Source organism: Apostichopus japonicus, chromosome 17, assembly GCF_037975245.1.
Source record: "Apostichopus japonicus isolate 1M-3 chromosome 17, ASM3797524v1, whole genome shotgun sequence".
Taxonomy (NCBI): domain Eukaryota; kingdom Metazoa; phylum Echinodermata; class Holothuroidea; order Aspidochirotida; family Stichopodidae; genus Apostichopus; species Apostichopus japonicus.
Genome location: NC_092577.1, coordinates 26,745,703 through 26,764,586, shown reverse-complemented (window position 1 = coordinate 26,764,586; position 18,884 = coordinate 26,745,703). Strand labels below are relative to the sequence as shown.

General features: G+C 38.6%; 1 protein-coding gene across 2 annotated transcripts in view; it reads left to right on the top strand.

Moving 5' to 3' along the window:
- The first annotated feature begins 2,590 nt into the window (after positions 1–2,590).
- Positions 2,591–18,884, top strand: part of LOC139984551 (elongator complex protein 6-like) — a 30,331-nt gene continuing 14,037 nt past the window's right edge. The window contains exons 1-6 of one of the 2 annotated variants that reach the window (XM_071998489.1): positions 2,866–2,911; positions 7,578–7,656; positions 10,311–10,397; positions 11,058–11,128; positions 11,941–12,080; positions 16,575–16,764. In XM_071998489.1, the coding sequence (XP_071854590.1) occupies positions 10,364–10,397; positions 11,058–11,128; positions 11,941–12,080; positions 16,575–16,764 (435 nt within the window). In that variant the 5' untranslated portion in view covers positions 2,866–2,911; positions 7,578–7,656; positions 10,311–10,363. Of the gene's footprint in view, positions 2,912–7,577; positions 7,657–10,310; positions 10,398–11,057; positions 11,129–11,940; positions 12,081–16,574; positions 16,765–18,884 lie in introns of both variants that reach the window. The other variant, XM_071998488.1, reaches the window with a different exon arrangement.

Genomic DNA, 18,884 nt, shown 5'->3' with positions numbered 1-18,884 from the left:
AAAAAAAGAACATTGGTGATGACTGGAAAGGCTGGGATGGGAATGTTAAACGAGGATATATCGAGTCGGTACAGTAGTAACAGGACTGGAGCAAATAAATGGGACACAGATAATTAGAAAAGTAAGGGAAGAACCTCGGTAAATTTTGAGCCGATGCGTGAGTGGCCAAGGCTTCTACTATTCAAACTTGAAAGGTTTTCCATTCGCCTTTCTCCATCCGTATCCGCTAAAACGTAATCTGATCCCCTGGTGGAAGATTTCATTTACCTTCGCGGTCCATCTTTTCTTTTCCATTTAATCCATTTTTGTTGAATCGTCAATTATTAAGAAGTTCCCAGATTCCAGCGATTGTCGATGGGATTGGTATGACACATTATATTATTTTTCGCCGTAGGCGTGGGAGCCTCATTTGATTGGGGGGGGGGGGGGGAGCTGTAACGACTTGCCCGAAAAATATAACCAAAATTTTTCGCGCTCCGCGCAGGTTCCTTTTGTAGATGTGCATATCACATAGGTATTCATCGGTTATTTTTTTTTAATTGAATTGAATTGAATTGAATTTATTTCTACATTCCATTATTTTACATTTTGAACAGTTTAGGATAAATATAGATGGTATCAAATACAGTAAACAGTAAATATAGAGTATTGAAATAATATATATGTGAGATGGAAGTAGAGGAACCAGAAATAAGTTGATACTTTTCTGGTCTGGTCCCTTTGAAACAAAGAAAGTGCAAAATACAACACCCACACCACCAACCCCCGTTATTACATCACATGCCAATAACGTACAATCATTTTCCGTGTTATTACCCTTCCACATTGGTTATAATTATTGGGGAAGTTGTTACAACCACAATGATAATAACAATAATATAAGTTTAACCATTGAAAAATTCATTGCAAAATTATTCTTCTTTCAGCAGGTGCCAGTGGCGGAGCTAGGGGTATTGGTCAGTGGACGGGGGGGGGAGAATGGTTTGTAGGGGCGCTTTCGACACTATCTAAGCGGAGCGCCACCACAAGTTGGCGCGAAGCGTACAGCAATTTTTGGAGTAAAGATACTCCCTAGATCGCCGGAAATGACTCATTCCAGGCCTTGCTAATTTGCAGATAATCGAAGAATAAATTGGTGTCATCAGCATTTGTCAGAAAATTGCACCAACAAAATGTGACAAATGTCAATAGGTATTTGAGAGCGCAATAAAAAAGTCAATAATCGCGAATAAGTAAAAAGTGGTAAAAAGCTGAAAAGGGCACCAGCAGTCCATTTGAGTCCGTCAGGGGGGCATCCGCCCCTCTGACTGTATGGACGCTCCGCCACTGGTAGGTGCCCGAAAAATTCTCAGCATATTGCCCAAACTTTCACCAAAAAATTTGAAAAACACATTGCAAATTATTATTCTTCCAGTAGATGCCCGAAAAATTCTCAGCAAATTGCCCGAATTTTCACCAAAAAATATGGTTGGGGGCGGGGCTGCAGCCCCCAGCCCCCCGCCTCCTACGCCTATGCTTTTCGCTAAAAGTCCTAAGCGCTCACGTGACAATCCTACTATACGGTCTCTAGAGTCGGTGAGGTGAACATTTTCGGTCAAGCTATTTCCTTCGGCATTAACACTAGGCCGATACGACACTCTGTCATACTGTTATTATCAAAATGCATAACGAATTGTGAAGTAGGAGGTTGCAAAAACACATCTGGAAACCGAAATTTAAGTTTCTTTACGTCATCAAACCGACGAAAGACATCGCATGCTTTGGATTAATTTTGTAAAAGGTTTCCCACCGTCTGCAGGAGAAGATTCACGTTCAGCGCCGACTTCTATACAAAAACGTATAGGAAGTATAGTATACGCAGAGGCCATCTTAAGGTTGTCTCAATCCCATTTTTTAAAATTTTATATATATGCCTCATCATTAGTCACAATTGCCTTGTTATTCTAATGTGCATACTCAATTGTTTATCTTCAGCCGTGATTTACCCCATATGTGACAGGGGAAAAGATCATGTTACATAAGAGAGTTTGTACACTGCTACACAATAGGCCCTGACTTAGTTCTCTTTAGCAGAACCAACGACACGACACTATTCACGGAGCTAAGTTAGTATATGCACACTAACATGTAAGAACGATGTGTATTGTAGGCATGTATATATTGTACTGAGACAGTAAAAGTTTTCTCAAGTTTTAACTTTTGAAACTAATATATGAAATATGGAATCTATCGTGCGTCATTTATCGCTTGTGTGTCTGCAGTTTGTGGAGTTGTGACTTTCTGAAAGCCATACATTATGGCAGTGAGACTGAGACATACCCAACGGTTAATATTTCGTGGATTCGATTTATATTACATCCACTGACTGGAAACTAACTGCAAACAGTTAATAAAAGGTTCACTTTCTTACGAGATGTACATGAAAAGTTCATTGTTATAGTTTCGCGGTCAACTCCGCACAATGACGTCACACGGTGGGTTTTGCGTTCATGGCCTTTATGCACCACGTTTCTGGTCAGTAAGAATCTGCTAATTTTGACATCAAATTTCTCTAAGTAACTGTCTCTTCCTACTAAACGGTACCACAGAATTGTTTATGTACTAACATACTTAAGTATTAGCCACTCCAAAATTAAACTTATTTCACCTCCAGCTATTGATTTGAAAACCATACATGGGCCTATTGAAAATAGGCTACACGAAATATAATAACGCATGTACAACTGCAGTGGTAACCCTGACCATCGGGTCTCTTCAAATGAAGAAATCGTGGATCTAGTACCAATGCTATAAATCATCTCTGCATGTTACTCATTCATAAGCATATAGCATTCAAGTTCGTCTCAAATTCGCAATGATAAAGGAACTAAACTCGCTTATCGGATTTGGTGAAAGTCTAGAATCAGGGAAGGTAAGTACCACAAAATAAAGATCAAGTCTCTTATAAAATAACACAGCAGTTGCCGTGAGCAATTTTAAGACTCTCGTTTTGAGACATGACTAAAGTTAGTCCCCAATACTCAGTAGCCAACTAACCCGTAGGCTACTGTAACTTGGGTTTGGCTAAACTTTGCTAGAGGTGGTAAGACATTTGTAACTTACTGATTCACATATTTTGACGGAAACGAAAAAAGAATCTGACATTTGTCATTATTGTGGTCTTGCGTTACCTATCCTACTGCTGTATGCCTAGTCAAGCAAAGTAACCAGAACAGGATTTTTGTCTCTCGTCCTGAATACAGTTCTACTGTACTTCTAACAAGCAGCTACAGTAGCCTAGAACTTTCGAGGCTATGTTCATTTACACACAGGCATAGGCGTACGGGACCATTTCAGTTTGGGGGGGCAGAAAACTTTTGCCCGAAAGTTCCCGTGATACTATCTAAGCGGAGCGCCACCATCAGTTGGAATTTTTGGGCAAAAAATGCCTCTCAGATTGCCGGAAACGGCACTTCTGAGGCCTTGCAAGTTGCATCTAAACATTCTTTATTTTATAATCTCACGTTTTAGAAATTTACACTTCCCCAAAACTTTGGTAAATTAGAAGAAGAAAAAATGGTAACATCACTTTGAAGGGGAAAAATAGGACAGTATATTTTTAAGCTCCTATTTACAGAGTAGTTACCGTATTTATTATTTTAACATAGTACTCAGCTACCTCCAGAAAAACAGTGTTCAACGACACGTACAGTAGGTGGTATAATGTCGCTGTGTCGGGTGAGACTGCAATTTGTCTCACAAAAAAGTATAAAATATAACAAAGAATATGATAAACCTGTACTTCTAGGCTTGTAGGCACTCCCCCCCCCCCCCCACCATCCATGAAAAAGAAAATGTTTCTTATATACACTCATGTCGGGGATGTCCAGGTATACAGTTGACTAGTTATAAAAAAAAATTGATGGTGCACAAAGGTGGTGTTACACAAAAATATTCGGGCATCATGATGCTAAATAAAGAAAAGCATGGAATTGTCAGGCAAAAATTTGAAAAAGATTTGGGCAAGCTACTGCATATTTATATATATATATATATTTTCTCTTAGACTGCCCAAATTTTTTGTCCTCTGGAAATTTGGGGGGGCAGTCTGCCCCCTGCCCCCCCCCCCCCGCCTCGTACGCCTATGCACACAGGCACCAAGTACAGTAAAATACGGCAATTTTGCGTGATCTTCAAATTCGCCTACTGTTATATAAATGTAGGAATAACAGAAAAACTGTTAAACGACTATGCTGCATTTAGAGAAGGGCTGGATCTCAAATGAGATACATTTTAAATTAAATTAGGTAAGTGATTGGAAGTAAAACAGCCAATGTTCGTTATATATATATTAAATATATATATATATACATATACATATATATAAATATATATAAACATATACATATATATATAGAGTTGGTTGGTTGGCGTCTATCTTGGCGCAGAGTGCTCTATGTCCAGTGGACAGAACGGAATATGTGTTGCTGACGATCGCTATAACGCGTGAAACTCCGAGTTACAACTACTGTACTAGTGATCCACTAGTCTCAACTAGTATCAACATATACATGTATATGTTGTCGTTTACCTCCATTGCATTAACATAAAGTGTGTTCAAAGAACAGTAGCTCTTTGGAGATCCGGCTTTAGGAATCACAAATGATTTCAAGTTGGTTAGCATCATGTTTGATCTCTAGAGTAAGGCAAAGTATGTCACCAAAAACAGAACTAGTATTGTTCAATACAGGTGATAAACGCCTACAGTGGAATAACGACCTTCCTTACCGGTTTCGAACCTCTGGACATACAATCAGCGTCCATAGCCTAGTGGTTAATGTGTCCGCGTACAGAGCGGAAGGCCCGGGTTCGAATCCCGATGGAGGCTGGAAGTTTTTTCACTGTTCTTGATTTTCCAACTCATTACGGTTTTCATTTATAAATATATATATAAATATGAAAATTTTAATGAGTTGGAAAATCAAGAACAGTGAAAAAACTTCCAGCCTCCACCGGGATTCAAACCCGGGCCTCCCGCTCTGTACGCAGACACCCTAACCAACTAGGCCAACTACAACATATATGTGTGTGTGTGTGTATATGTATATATTTAAGTTGGTTGGTTTGCGTCTATCTTGGCGCAGAGTGCTCCATGTCTGGTGGACAGAGCGAAATATATGTTGAGACTAGATGAGACTCAGACTAGTGGAACACTAGTAGTTGTTACTCAGAGAATCACACATTGAGAAATTCTATTGTGGTTACTTTTTAGGCTATGTTCATTTATACCCAGGCACAAAGTACAGTAGAATACGGCAATCTTGCGTGTTCCCCAAATTCGCCTACTGTTATATATAAATGCCTACAGTGGAATTACGACCTTCCTTATAGGTTTCGAACCTCTGGACATACAATCAGCTTCCATAGCCTAGTAGTTAGGTTGTCCGCATATAAAACAGGAGGCCAGGGTACGAACCCCTGTGGAGGCTGAAAGTATTTTCACTGTTCTGGATTTTCCAATGCACTACAATATATATATGTATTTAAATCGTAATGACCTATAAGGAAGGTCGTAATTCCACTGTAGGCGTTTGTCACCTGTATCGAACAATACTAGTTCTGTTTTGGTGACACATTTGCCTTACTCTGGAGATCAATATATAAGAAAATCCACGTTTACTCCAAAAAAAATATTAGAGTAAACCAGAGAAATAAGATATTCATGACTCATAATAAGGAGACTAATTACTAATGACTAATAAGGAGAAATGTTTTAGAAAATATATGGAATTTTCGGTCCCTCTGGGACCTTCATCAGCAATACTTGGCTGTCGAATCAAAAAGTACAAAATGTAACATGAAAGTATGACTAGTAAGCTAGATAAGTGTTAGTCGCATTGAGGGAATTAGAAACAAATAAACCATGACATATACAGGAAGCGGAGGTAGGAGCAAAGAACAGATTACATACTGTATGTTTGTAGAACTGATAGTTGCATGTTAAGGAGTCCAAGGTCTTTGTTGAGGCCGGTGATGTGAAACTTAATACAAAGATCCAATCAATTTCTTTATGTTTACCTTCAGTGGTGGATTTGATGTTTGAGGCAATTAAAATACATTTAAGGTATTTGAGAGAATGACTGTGAAGATTGAAATGTTCGGAAACTGAGAATCCTGCAAAATTATCATGAAAGCATTTTTTGTGATTATTAAAACGTTAGCCAAACCGGGAGCATGTTTCACCTACATAATTGCCCTCTTTGCAAAGTACACAATAGAGAATGTAAATAACATGATTAGAATCATAGGAGATGGAAGGGGGTCTTAGACTATAGTCAACATCAGGAATTTTGACCTCCTTGTTTGGTTTTCTAGCACCGCATGTATTCAACATACAGGCAACAAAAAAACAGATCATGTCATCATGATTGATAACATTTAAAAAAAAATGAACTTCTCATGCTGCTTTTTGGCACTTTCCCAGAAGGAGAACACTTGGTTTGATTGATATAGAAATGTCATTTTATGGGTGGTTTGAACTCTTTAGCATTTTTTGATTGAAATACCTCAGGAACTATCCCATAAAGCCTAGCTTTGGATTGTATTCAGCTAGGCAAAGTTTGCAAGACTCAAAACACCATGATATTCCTGGCTGTCACCTTTATTCTGAGCAGACAAAGTGATACTCTTCCTTTGTTGAAAAGTTCAGACAAGAAACAGGGTTTATTTTTATGCTGGGCCTAAAGTACAGTACTGTAAGTAGCAATTTATGTAGGGATGCATCAGATTCAACAAATTCTAATTGGAGCATATACCTGGTTTTGCCCAATTCAGCACAAATATTAGACCGGAATGCCAGCCAGATTTTCGAATTTTGTAAATTAACATAATCCAAACATAGGATGAAGGGGGAAGTGGAGGGGCTGGGGAATGGGTGGATGCAAAGCTTTTCTTAAAGGGGCATTTTCCAAAATTTTCATAACAATGTATTACAGGTGGTGTATGTCTCCTGAAGCAAGTGTTAACGGATGTCAGGAACTCGATGTATATGAATGTTTTCTGTCTGTCACAGTGGATGAAAATTGTCATTTTCTGCTGGATATTGGACAAGTTTAACCATCTCACATGCTTTAATTAATTATTGTAAAGGTATGAGGCAGAGCCAAGCCTCACAGTATTGGAAATGTTTTCATCCCAATGGAATGGGATGGAAATTGCTGACAAGCTTCCATAATTTGCAAAAGAGGAAAGTTTTTGGAGAGCAGCAGTTTCTCTAATGTACTGATCCTACTGGTAGACACAGGTTAGCTTGCTTTCATGGTGTGATGCTCATACAGGGGTCACCTTGAAAGGTCTAAATATTGAGTTACAACATCAATGTTCAATGTTCAATATTTTTCGGGGGGGCATGTTTTTTTTGATACTGTAATTAAATTGAATTCATTCATTGCAAAAGTTGGGTGACCCATGTTAATGACATACTTTTAGAATAAATGAATTATGAAGCCTCCTGGGACAAAACAAAATTCGGTAACCACAGTTATGAAATGTCAATTGCTTTTATAAGTAATAATGCATTTTGTTTGGTTTCATTTCAGGGTCAGTTTATTTTAGTCACTGATCATCAAGCTGATGGCTCCTTTGTTATTCACCATTTCTTATCAACTTTTGTGAGAAGTAAGTTGTTTTCTTTGCCATTGAGGAGTTACTGCACTTGTTAATAACTTAATACTCCTCAAAGTGAGTGACTGCAAAATTGCAACTGAGTATAAAAGTTCTAAATCTCTAAAATGAACTAACTGATAGTGCAGTGACAGCAAGAGTAGACATCAGGCTATAATTGGTATTGTGCATTTGAAGATTTCATAAATTATGTGAATTGTAAACAGGCACGTATCCAGGATTTTCTAACCCGGGGGGCGCGAATTACTATCTAAGCGGAGCGCCACCATCGGTTGGCGCGCAGCGTACAGAAAAAATTCTGGTTTTGATACCCCCCCAGATCACCGGAAACGGCACTTCTCGGGCTTGAAATGACCAACCAGATGTACACTTTTGGCCTGAGAACCAAGTATATCCTAATAGTTTTTTTTTTCCATCCATAACCTTTTTGAAGATTGTCAACCCGGCACACGTCATGTTTGACCTGATCGCATGTCCTGTGGGTCTTTGCTTTTGTAGGTGATTCTACGTCGCGGCCCACAATACCCGTCAGCCCCACTTTTCAAGGTTTTAAGCCCCAAATTTGTTCAGAATTTGAAAATTCCCATTTCTCGTGAATAAACTCACTGCAAAACATACCCATAATGTTGTACAAAATTTCATCTATGGACAACCAATATAGAAGAACTACCTTCAACCTCTAACAGACCGGTCAAAATTGCACGAGTAGAGGGAAGTGTGATGCAGAATGTTGGTCAGAAATTTTCGAAAATTCAGACACAGTTAATTTATTGGTGTACAAATATTAAACCTCTTATAACGGCTATTATAAAACTTGGTTGAAGGAAATGAAAAAATAGCAGATATTTCCGAAACCGAACACTACACACATACGCGTAGGAGGCGCGGCGGCAGTGGCGGAGCTAGGGGTATTGGTCAGGAGGGGCGAGAATGGTCTGTAGGGGCGCTTTCGACACTATCTAAGCGGAGCGCCAACACTGGTTGGCGCGTAGCGCACAGACAAATTTTGAGTAAAGATACTCCCTAGATCGCCGGAAATGACCCTTTCAGGGCCTGGCTAATTTGCAGATAAACGAAGAATAGGGTGTCATCGCCAAATTACACCAACAAAATGTGACAAATGTCAATAAGTAGATGAGAGCGCAATAAAAAAGTCAATAATCTAGAATAAGTAAAAAGTGGTAAAGAGCTGAAAAAGGCGCCAGCAGTCCATTTGAGTCAGTCAGGGGGCGCATCCACCCCCTGACCGTATGGACGCTCCGCCACTGCGCGGCGGGGTGCAGCCCCTAATTCGCCATTACTAATGTAAAAGAAACTTTTGACATAATTGGACCTCCATGTTTTTTATACATCTACATAAGACATGTCGTTCTTTACATTAGCATCCCGCGGTATACTGCGCAATTTTAACGGACCGTACGGTACATGATGGCATGCGATGTAATAACCGATGCTTGCTTATATGATATTGACACTGACACGTGAACGCGCGCTTTGCGCGCGAAAAGTGTTGGTTATTTTTTCAGGCAAGTCTGACAGTTTTGAGGATTTTCATCCTGGAACGCCATTTTCATGCTCACTGATATGATGTGATATATGCTGTTTGCGTTACAAATTCAAACAGGCGCGTAGCGAGGAATTTGCCAAGGGAGGGGCGAAGCCTGTAGGCAAATTATCTAAGCGTAGCGCCACCATAGGTTGACGCGAAGCGTACAAGAAAATTTTGGCCGAAAATGCCTCCCAGATCGCTGGAAATGGCACTACCAAGGACCATTTGTTAGCGCGAAGCGTGCAAGCAAATTTTGGCCGAAAATGTCTCCCAGATCGCTGGAAATGACACTTCCCAGGCCTTGTAAGTTGCATCTACTGTAAGCACTTTCTATTTTGAAATTACTTAGCGATATCATTTAAAAAAATGCTGAATGGGGGGGGCGGTCGCCCCCATCCCAAAATGCGTCATGTTCCCCGACGACACGGTCGAGTTCGAGACCAGCCACAGTTGGTTTCATAGCACAATTCTACACACGCGTTATGATAGACCATATATAGTATATATATAGATCATTAGTGAGAGAGGAAAATGGAAACGTCAAAAAAATGGAGTTGTTGGTGTAAGGGGTAGGGTGAGGCACACTTTTACGAAATCATTGATCCGTCACTGGCTACCCTTCAGCGCTGTAATGATGTCACTGTTCCTCTTTCTCTTCCCGGTGTCTTCGCGTTTTTCTTTTACTCCCTCCTTTTCTCCTTCTTCTCTCTTTCTTCTTTTTCTTTTCCCTTCCTTCCTCTCCTCCTCCTCTTTTTCCCCTCTTTTTTCCTTTTTTCTTCTCTTTTTTTTCTCTCCTCTTTTTCTTACCCGGGGGGCGCGCGCCCCCAACGCCCCCCCCCTGGATACGCACCTTGTAAAAAAATAGATTGAACATTGATGTACTGTCCATCTTTGATCGGTGTCTATTTGTCTAAATAAACGTTCATATGTACTCCCTTGTAATATTCTAAATTTAGTATGATAGTACTAAATTACTTTGACAGAAATTTTTGATAATCTGTTATCAATCTATCAACTTCATACACTTGACTTCTGTGAATGTTACCTACAGTATAATGATATAAGTTACAAAGATTCCATTGTTCTCTCAACTCCCCAGTCTTATGCTCCATGCTACTCCCACTTGGTGCCTTCCAGCAGCCAAACATTTAAATGGCTATGACAATGTCAGAACCAATTCCATTAAGTAGGCTAGTCGTATAAGAATTATACTAAGATTTTTTTTTGCTATGAATGTTGTAGACCTGCTAATATTTTTTCCAACCTTCCCAAATTTCTTGATATATGACAACTGCATATTAAGAATCTTTTGGACACCAAAAGAACAAATCAACAATGCATGTTGTATTCATGTACTGTTTAGCAGGAGGTAGTAGAGTTGTACACTCATAAATTCCATTTCTTTCCTTAGTTACGTACACTACTAAATTCCATTTCTTTCCTTAGTTACGTACACTAATAAATTCCATTTCTTTCCTTAGTTATGTACACTAATAAATTCCATTTCTTTCCTTAGTTACGTACACTAATAAATTCCATTTCTTTCCTTAGTTACGTACACTAATAAATTCCATTTCTGTCCTTAGTTACGTACACTAATAAATTCCATTTCTTTCCTTAGTTACGTACACTAATAAATTCCATTTCTTTCCTTAGTTGTACACTAATAAATTACATTTCTTTCCTTAGTTACGTACACTAATAAATTCCATTTCTTTCCTTAGTTGTACACTAATAAATTACATTTCTTTCCTTAGTTACGTACACTAATAAATTCCATTTCTTTCCTTAGTTACTGTACGTACACTAATAAATTCCATTTCTTTCCTTCTTTCACCCTCTCTAGGTCAACACAAGGTGATCTTTGTATCGTTGGCTCAGTCCTTTGGTCACTACAACAGTGTCGCTCAGAAATTTGTGAGTTTTGGGATTATGAAAATAAATCTGTTTTGTGTATCCATGGATTAAAGTTTCCAGATGTCTTCGTTTCATAGAAGTAATATTAAAGTTAGTGAGCGGGAAATGATATTGTACTGTTGATATATGTACAGTAGGTTATCTTTGCCTGTCTCCTAGAATAACATTAACAGAAGCAATCCATCTACCGAAACTGGTAGAATGTCGATTAATGAATAAGAAATAGTTTGATAGATTGACAATGATTCTTGGAATGACTTATAGCTCGGTCTGAATCTTAACTGTACAGTAATTGTACAATCCTCACGGTCATTTGCCCATATTCCTTGGGTCATTGTGGACATAACATTGAGTAGCAGTTATCAGATGTCCACTCTAATGCAGTGGAAAGCCACTCAAGCCATTTGGAAAGAGCGAGGGCAGTAGTCATTATTACCTCTGTTAACTTTCTATCCATGCTTGGAAACACTTGTCCTTAAACATTTTGCTAACAAGTACAGAATGATTTTGTGTACATCATAGCAGATTCTTTTCATGATTGATGAAGCAGAACAAGCATCTAGTTTTTATGTAGGATTCTACTTACTAAATGGAACCTAAAAGACTTTTGTCACATACAGGAGTACTTGAGATGTTTACTCTCTGTATGTCAGTTGTACATTGTCCACATAACTTATCTTTTGTCTTATAAAGATACTAATACTTCAGATGTTATAGCAACATGAGGTTAGTTCCTAAATACTTAAACTTCCACACAAATGCCTGTGTCTATCTCTGTACTATTAAGCCAGCCATCCTGTTGTTTCTTTCAGGGTACACACATCGCTACCGCCAAGGGTAAAGGTCAACTTAGTCATTTAGATGGATTGTCATTCTCGCTTCAGCTTTATCATGATGGGAATATGGAGGAATCAGAGACAGGGAGACCCTCTCTCTTCACCAATTGTGTTCAGTAAGGCTTAGTGTATCTGCTTTCCATATTGAGTTTGCTAGATTATACAACAAGTATAGCATCTTACACTATGAAAGAATCACAAGTTACCTTCGTTTATACATTTATTACAGTTTGTTCAAACATAAGACACAGATGTAGAAACCATAAATGTCACCAAGGGTGATATTTTGCCTGGATTGTTAATATGCAACCTGCTAACCTAGTATTGAGTCATTGATTGTGTGTTAGTGGCAATGTGCGTGCTCCTTGTTGTGTATGTATGCAGTGCTTGTATGTCTAACAATACACTTTACAATTGCAAGGATGTATTGAAGGAAACCATAAAGGAATCATCTAAAATAAGCAGGAGAAGTGACCAATATCCCTGAGTATTAACTAAACAGGTCACCAGGGGTGATAATAAGCAGGAGAAGTGACCAATATCCCTGAGTATTAACTAAACAGGTCACCAGGGGTGATAATAAGCAGGAGAAGTGACCAATATCCCTGAGTATTAACTAAACAGGTCACCAGGGGTGATAATAAGCAGGAGAAGTGACCAATATCCCTGAGTATTAACTAAAAAGGTCACCGTATGTACATATATACATATACACATATACACTTATACACATATACACATGTCATAATATGATACTCGGTTACTAAAGTGTGACATGCATGTTCAAAAATGAATTACACAAAGGTATCTATTCGAGTACTGATTCTGGTTCTCCGGTGAATGTGGAACACAATTAGTAATGTTAAAAGATAATACAGTATCAAGAAAGGTGGATTTGAGGCAAATAAAAAAAACTAGTGATGATGTTAACGTACGTTACTCGGTGTCCTACAGTTGTCTATAAACATAGCCCCTTCTCCATTAAAGTTAAGGGGAATATATATGAGCAATGTCAAATGATATCATATATGACATAAAAACAAAATTTTAAGTACTTATCACATTGCATTGAAAGTTAATGAGGCTGATCATTTAGGACACCATAACATATGTTAACATTACAACAGGAATTTGGAGTTATAGAACTAAGCCACTGGCTCAATGACAAATTTCATCAACTAGTTAGATAGAGTACCTTAGAACGACTTGGAAATGAAGTGTTTCCTAACATGGAAGTTCTCAGTCTTCTCAATAATTTACATTCAAAGTGCATATTGTTAACGTACGTTATGAAGACACCAAAATATGAGACACCATAACATATGTTAACAGAGTATGTTTTGATGTCCTAAAACCATGTTTAAGACTCATTGGATAATGGAAATAGTTTAATTCTATTTCAAACATGGTGAAATATTAAGTGAGTTGAATATTCTGTGAGAATTCCTGCCATGAGCCTAAAATAGATTTTCACAGTTAACGTACGTTATGCAGGCTAGAAATGAGGACACCACACACATATTGTGACTGATACAGAGGATTTGAACTGCTAGCAGTAAAAGAAATGTTTACTATCAGTGTATGTGGGGTGTTGATCAGTTACAAATGTTTTGATATTCAAAACTATCAGTTGTCAGTGAAATAATGACCATTTAATGTACGTTATGTTGAGGACACCGAACAATTTGTACAGTTTAACAACCAATAACAAGTTTTTTCACATGTATTTTTGAATGAATTGTCCTCTGAGATGCCATTAGACCTATTCTCAGCATGAGTAGTGAGTTTCTGGGACTTGCAATCCCTAGCACACTACTGTGCAGCGTGTAATTAGGTAATAATCATGAAAAGTTGCCACCAGTTAACGTACGTTATGCAGGAGGACACCAAAAATATGTACGTTAACAAAGATGAAGATCTTTATTTTCCAGCAGTTGATGAGCATGGGTGACTGAGATTTGCAAGTGTAATTGAAGCTCTGCTTTCACTTGAATAGAAAACGCAAAGTCAAGGCATAATAACATATGAAAAACTAAGAAAAGTGCATCTCAATTACAGCCATTCTCATAATGTCACATTTTGGTGTCCAAAATTAGCCCAATATTTGCAGTAAAACCCTCATATTTTCGCATCCATCCAATGTATGGTTGAATAACTATCAATGATATCCAGGCGCGTATCCAGGATTTTCTAACCCGGGGGGCGCGAATTACTATCTAAGCGGAGCGCCACCATCGGTTGGCGCGGAGCGTACAAGAAAATTTCTGGGTTTTGATACCCCCCAGATCACCGGAAATGGCACTTCTCGGGCTTGAAAATGACCAACCAGATGTACACTTTTGCCTGAGAACCGCAGTATTTCCCAAAAGTTTTTTTTCCATCCATAACCTTTTGAAGATTGTCACCAGTCACACATCATGTTCGACCTGATTGCATGTCCTATTGATCATTGCTTTTGTAGGTGATTCTACGTCACGGCCCACAATATCCGAAAGCCCCACTTTTCAAGGTTTTAAGCCCATTATTTGTTGAGAATTTGAAAATTCACATTTCTCGTGAATAAAATCACTTCAGAACATACCCATAATGTTGCACAAAATTCAATCTATGGACAACCAATAAAGAAAAACCTCCTTGAACCCCTAACAGACAGGTCAAAATTGCACGAGTAGAGGAAAGTATGATGAAGAATGTTGGTCAGGAAGTTTTTGAAAATTCAGACACAGTTTATTTATTGGTGTACAAATATTAAAACCTGTTATAATGGCTATTATAAAACTTTGTTGAAGGAAATGAAAAAGGTATCAGGTATCAGGTATTTCGAAACCGAACACTACACACATAGGCGTAGGTCCCGTAGGAGGCGGGGGCTGCAGCCCCCCCCCCGCAACCAACTTTTCCCCATTTTTCTCGGGCACCTACTGAAAGAAAAATAAATAGCAATGTACAGCTTAAAAATGATCTCCTTGGTAATTAAAATAAAGTTCTAAGCTTGGCCGATATTACTACTGTAAAAGAGAGTTTTGACATAAATGGATCTGTATGCTTTTTGTCCATCTACATAAGACATTTCGTTGTTTACATTAGCATCCGGAGGTATACTGTGCAACTTTCACGGACCGTGCGGTACACGATGCCATGCAATGTAATAACTGATGCATGCTTATATGATATTGGCATCGATATGTTGAATGCGCGCTTTGCGCGGGAAAAATTTTGGCTTTTTTTTCGGGCAAGTCATTACAGCCCCCAAATCCAATTGGGCTCCTACGCCTTTGACTACACACATAGACAGTTTTTGAGGCTGTTCTTCCTGGAACATGCATTTCAATGCTCACTGATATCATGTTATATCTGCTCTTTGCTTTACAAATTCAAAAGGGCGTGTAGCGAGTAATTGCCAAGGGAGGGGCGAAGCCTGTAGGCAAACTATCTAAGTGAAGCGCCACCATGAGTTGGCGCGAAGCGTACAATAAAATTTTTGGCAGAAAATGCCTCCCAGATCGCTGGAAATGACACTTCCCAGGCCTTGTAAGTTGCATCTAAGCATTGTGTATTTTGAAATTACTAGCGATGTCATAAAGAAAATTTGCTCGGGGGGGGGGGGCGGCCGCCCCTTCCCGAAATGCGTCATGTTCCCCAACGACTCGGTCGAGTTCAAGACCAGCCACAGTTGGTTCCATATAGCACAATTGCACAATTGTTTAAGGCGTCCATACACACACACACATGCGTTATGATAGACCATATATAGTATTTATATAGATACATTAGTGAGAGAGGAATAATGGAAACGTCAAAAATGGAGTTGTCGGTGTAAGGGGTAGGGTGAGGCGCACACCCCCTCCGTAATCCTTGATCTGTCACTGGCTACCCTGTGTATATAATAGGGATCAGCGCTTTAACTATGACTGTTCCTTTTTCTCTTCCCGAGGTCTTGGCTATCTTCTACTCCCCCCTTTTCTCCTTTTTCTCTTTTTTTTTTCTTTTTCTTTTCCCTTCCTTCCTCTCCTCCTTTTCTTTTTCCCCCCCTCCTTTTCCCTTTTTTCTTCTTTTTTTCTCTCCTCTTTTCCTTACCCGGGGGGCGCGCCCCCAACGCCCCCCCCCCCCCCTGGATACGCACCTGATATCTGATGGTATATTGACACAACCATTGAAAAGGGAAATACAAGCAAAGGAGTATGATGGATGGAAATTTCAGCAAAATGAAAAAAGGGACTATAAAATCTCTCCAGTATCATATTTTTACATATATATAAATATATATATATATATATTAGTGGAATATGGTTTTGCAAATTCCCTAACATTGTCAACCCATACAAATATCTATGTGGTGTACACATTTTGTAAGAGTGTCTACTTCTGTAATTCTTATGTGTCTTTTGCACGGTAATTAAAGCAGGGATGCAACTACCATTGTGTTTGAGGGTGGGGCAGAGAAGTAAGATGTCATGTCCATTGGGGATTACCTTGCTGTTTGAAAAATCTTTATAAAATGGAGGTTGCAGCCCAGGTTGTAGAACTGTTGTTTGATATTGCAGAACTCATGTATAATTTCTGTAGTTTTGTGACTGCAATGTTACTACTCTGAATCTTCCTCTTCTCAGGTGTAGATCTCTCCGTCATCTCTATGACACTGTTTCATCTTTAGTTTCCTCTCATGTCAGAGATAGTCCATCTTCTCCCATCTCAGTAATTATTGATGACCTGTCAGTCCTCATGGCCCTGGGATTCCATGTGCAAGCTATAGCTGAATTCATCCATTATTGCAGAGTAACACTCAAGACACTTACACAGGTATTTATGTTCGGCATTATATGGTCTTGTTAAAGACCCTTTAGTAAATATAAATAGCTTTGTAGTCCATAGTGTTGCAGTGAGAATGAGTCTTTGAATGTTAACTCACTGCTCCTAAGAATACGTACATAATACTACAGAAGCTGTAAAGTAATTTATGCTATTGGTTAGCCTTCAGGTACCTGTGTAATATACTTGTCATATAAAAGGGCTAACACTGCATTAGATGTAAGATGACTACAGTATTTCTTGAACACATTACATTGAATATATTACATGTACCAAGTCTTGACTACAGTATACAACCTCTGTAATGGTGATTAAAGGGCATCCTATAATTCAAAACTCGGCATACTTGTCCTTATATTATATTTCTGGTTTTTAGTAAGTAGGTATTCTTTTATAATTTAATATATAATATATAATGTTATGAATTTTGTCAGGGATAACTCGGGTATGCCAATTCAGGTGTTCAAGGTATATCTGTTGCTATTGTAGTTTCCATAATGAGTCAGGTGTTCAAGGTATATCTGTTGCTATTGTAGTTTCCTTGTATGAGTCAGGTGTTCAAGGTATATCTGTTGCTATTGTAGTTTCCTTGTATGAGTCAGGTGTTCAAGGTATATCTGTTGCTATTGTAGTTTCCTTGCATGAGTCAGGTATATCTGTTGCTATTGTAGTTTCCATAAATGAGTCAGGTGTTCCAGGTAGATCTATTGCTATTGTAGTTTCCTTGCATGAGTCAGGTGTTCCAGGTAGATCTATTGCTATTGTAGTTTCCATAAATGAGTCAGGTGTTCCAGGTAGATCTATTGCTATTGTAGTTTCCTTGCATGAGTCAGGTATTCAAGGTATATCTGTTGCTATTTTAGTTTCCTTGCATGAGTCAGGTGTTCAAGGTATATCTGTTGCTATTGTAGTTTCCATAAATGAGTCAGGTGTTCCAGGTAGATCTATTGCTATTGTAGTTTCCTTGCATGAGTCAGGTATTCAAGGTATATCTGTTGCTATTTTAGTTTCCTTGCATGAGTCAGGTGTTCAAGGTATATCTGTTGCTATTTTAGTTTCCTTGCATGAGTCAGGTGTTCAAGGTATATCTGTTGCTATTGTAGTTTCCATAAATGAGTCAGGTGTTCCAGGTAGATCTATTGCTATTGTAGTTTCCTTGCATGAGTCAGGTATTCAAGGTATATCTGTTGCTATTTTAGTTTCCTTGCATGAGTCAGGTGTTCAAGGTATATCTGTTGCTATTGTAGTTTCCTTGCATGAGTCAGGTGTTCCAGGTTTATGTGTTGCTTTTTTAGTTTCCTTGCATGTTTCAGGTGTTCAAGGTATATCTGTTGCTATTGTAGTTTCCTTGCATGAGTCAGGTGTTCAAGGTAAATATGTTGCTATTGTAGTTTCCTTGTATGAGTCAGGTGTTCAAGGTATATCTGTTGCTACTTTAGTTTCCTTGTATGAGTCAGGTGTTCCAGGTAGATCTATTGCTATTGTAGTTTCCTTGCATGAGTCAGGTGTTCCAGGTTTATGTGTTGCTTTTTTAGTTTCCTTGCATGTTTCAGGTGTTCAAGGTATATCTGTTGCTATTGTAGTTTCCTTGCATGAGTCAGGTGTTCAAGGTAAATATGTTGCTATTGTAGTTTCCTTGTATGAGTCAGGTGTTCAAGGTATATCTGTTGCTATTGTAGTTTCCTTGCATGAGTCAGGTGTTCAAGGTATATCTGTTGATATTGTAGTTTCCTTGCATGAGTCAGGTGTTCAAGGTATATCTGTTGCTATTGTAGTTTCCTTGCATGAGTCAGGTGTTCAAGGTATATCTGTTGCTATTGTAGTTTCCTTGTATGAGTCAGGTGTTCAAGGTATATCTGTTGATATTGTAGTTTCCTTGCCTGAGTCAGGTGTTCAAGGTATATCAGTAGCTATTGTAGTTTCCTTGTATGAGTCACATGTTCAAGGTATATCTGTTGCTATTGTAGTTTCCTTGTATGAGTCAGGTATTCAAGGTATATCTGTTGCTATTGTAGTTTCCTTGCATGAGTCAGGTATTCAAGGTATATCTGTTGCTATTGTAGTTTCCTTGTATGAGTCACATGTTCAAGGTATATCTGTTGCTATTGTAG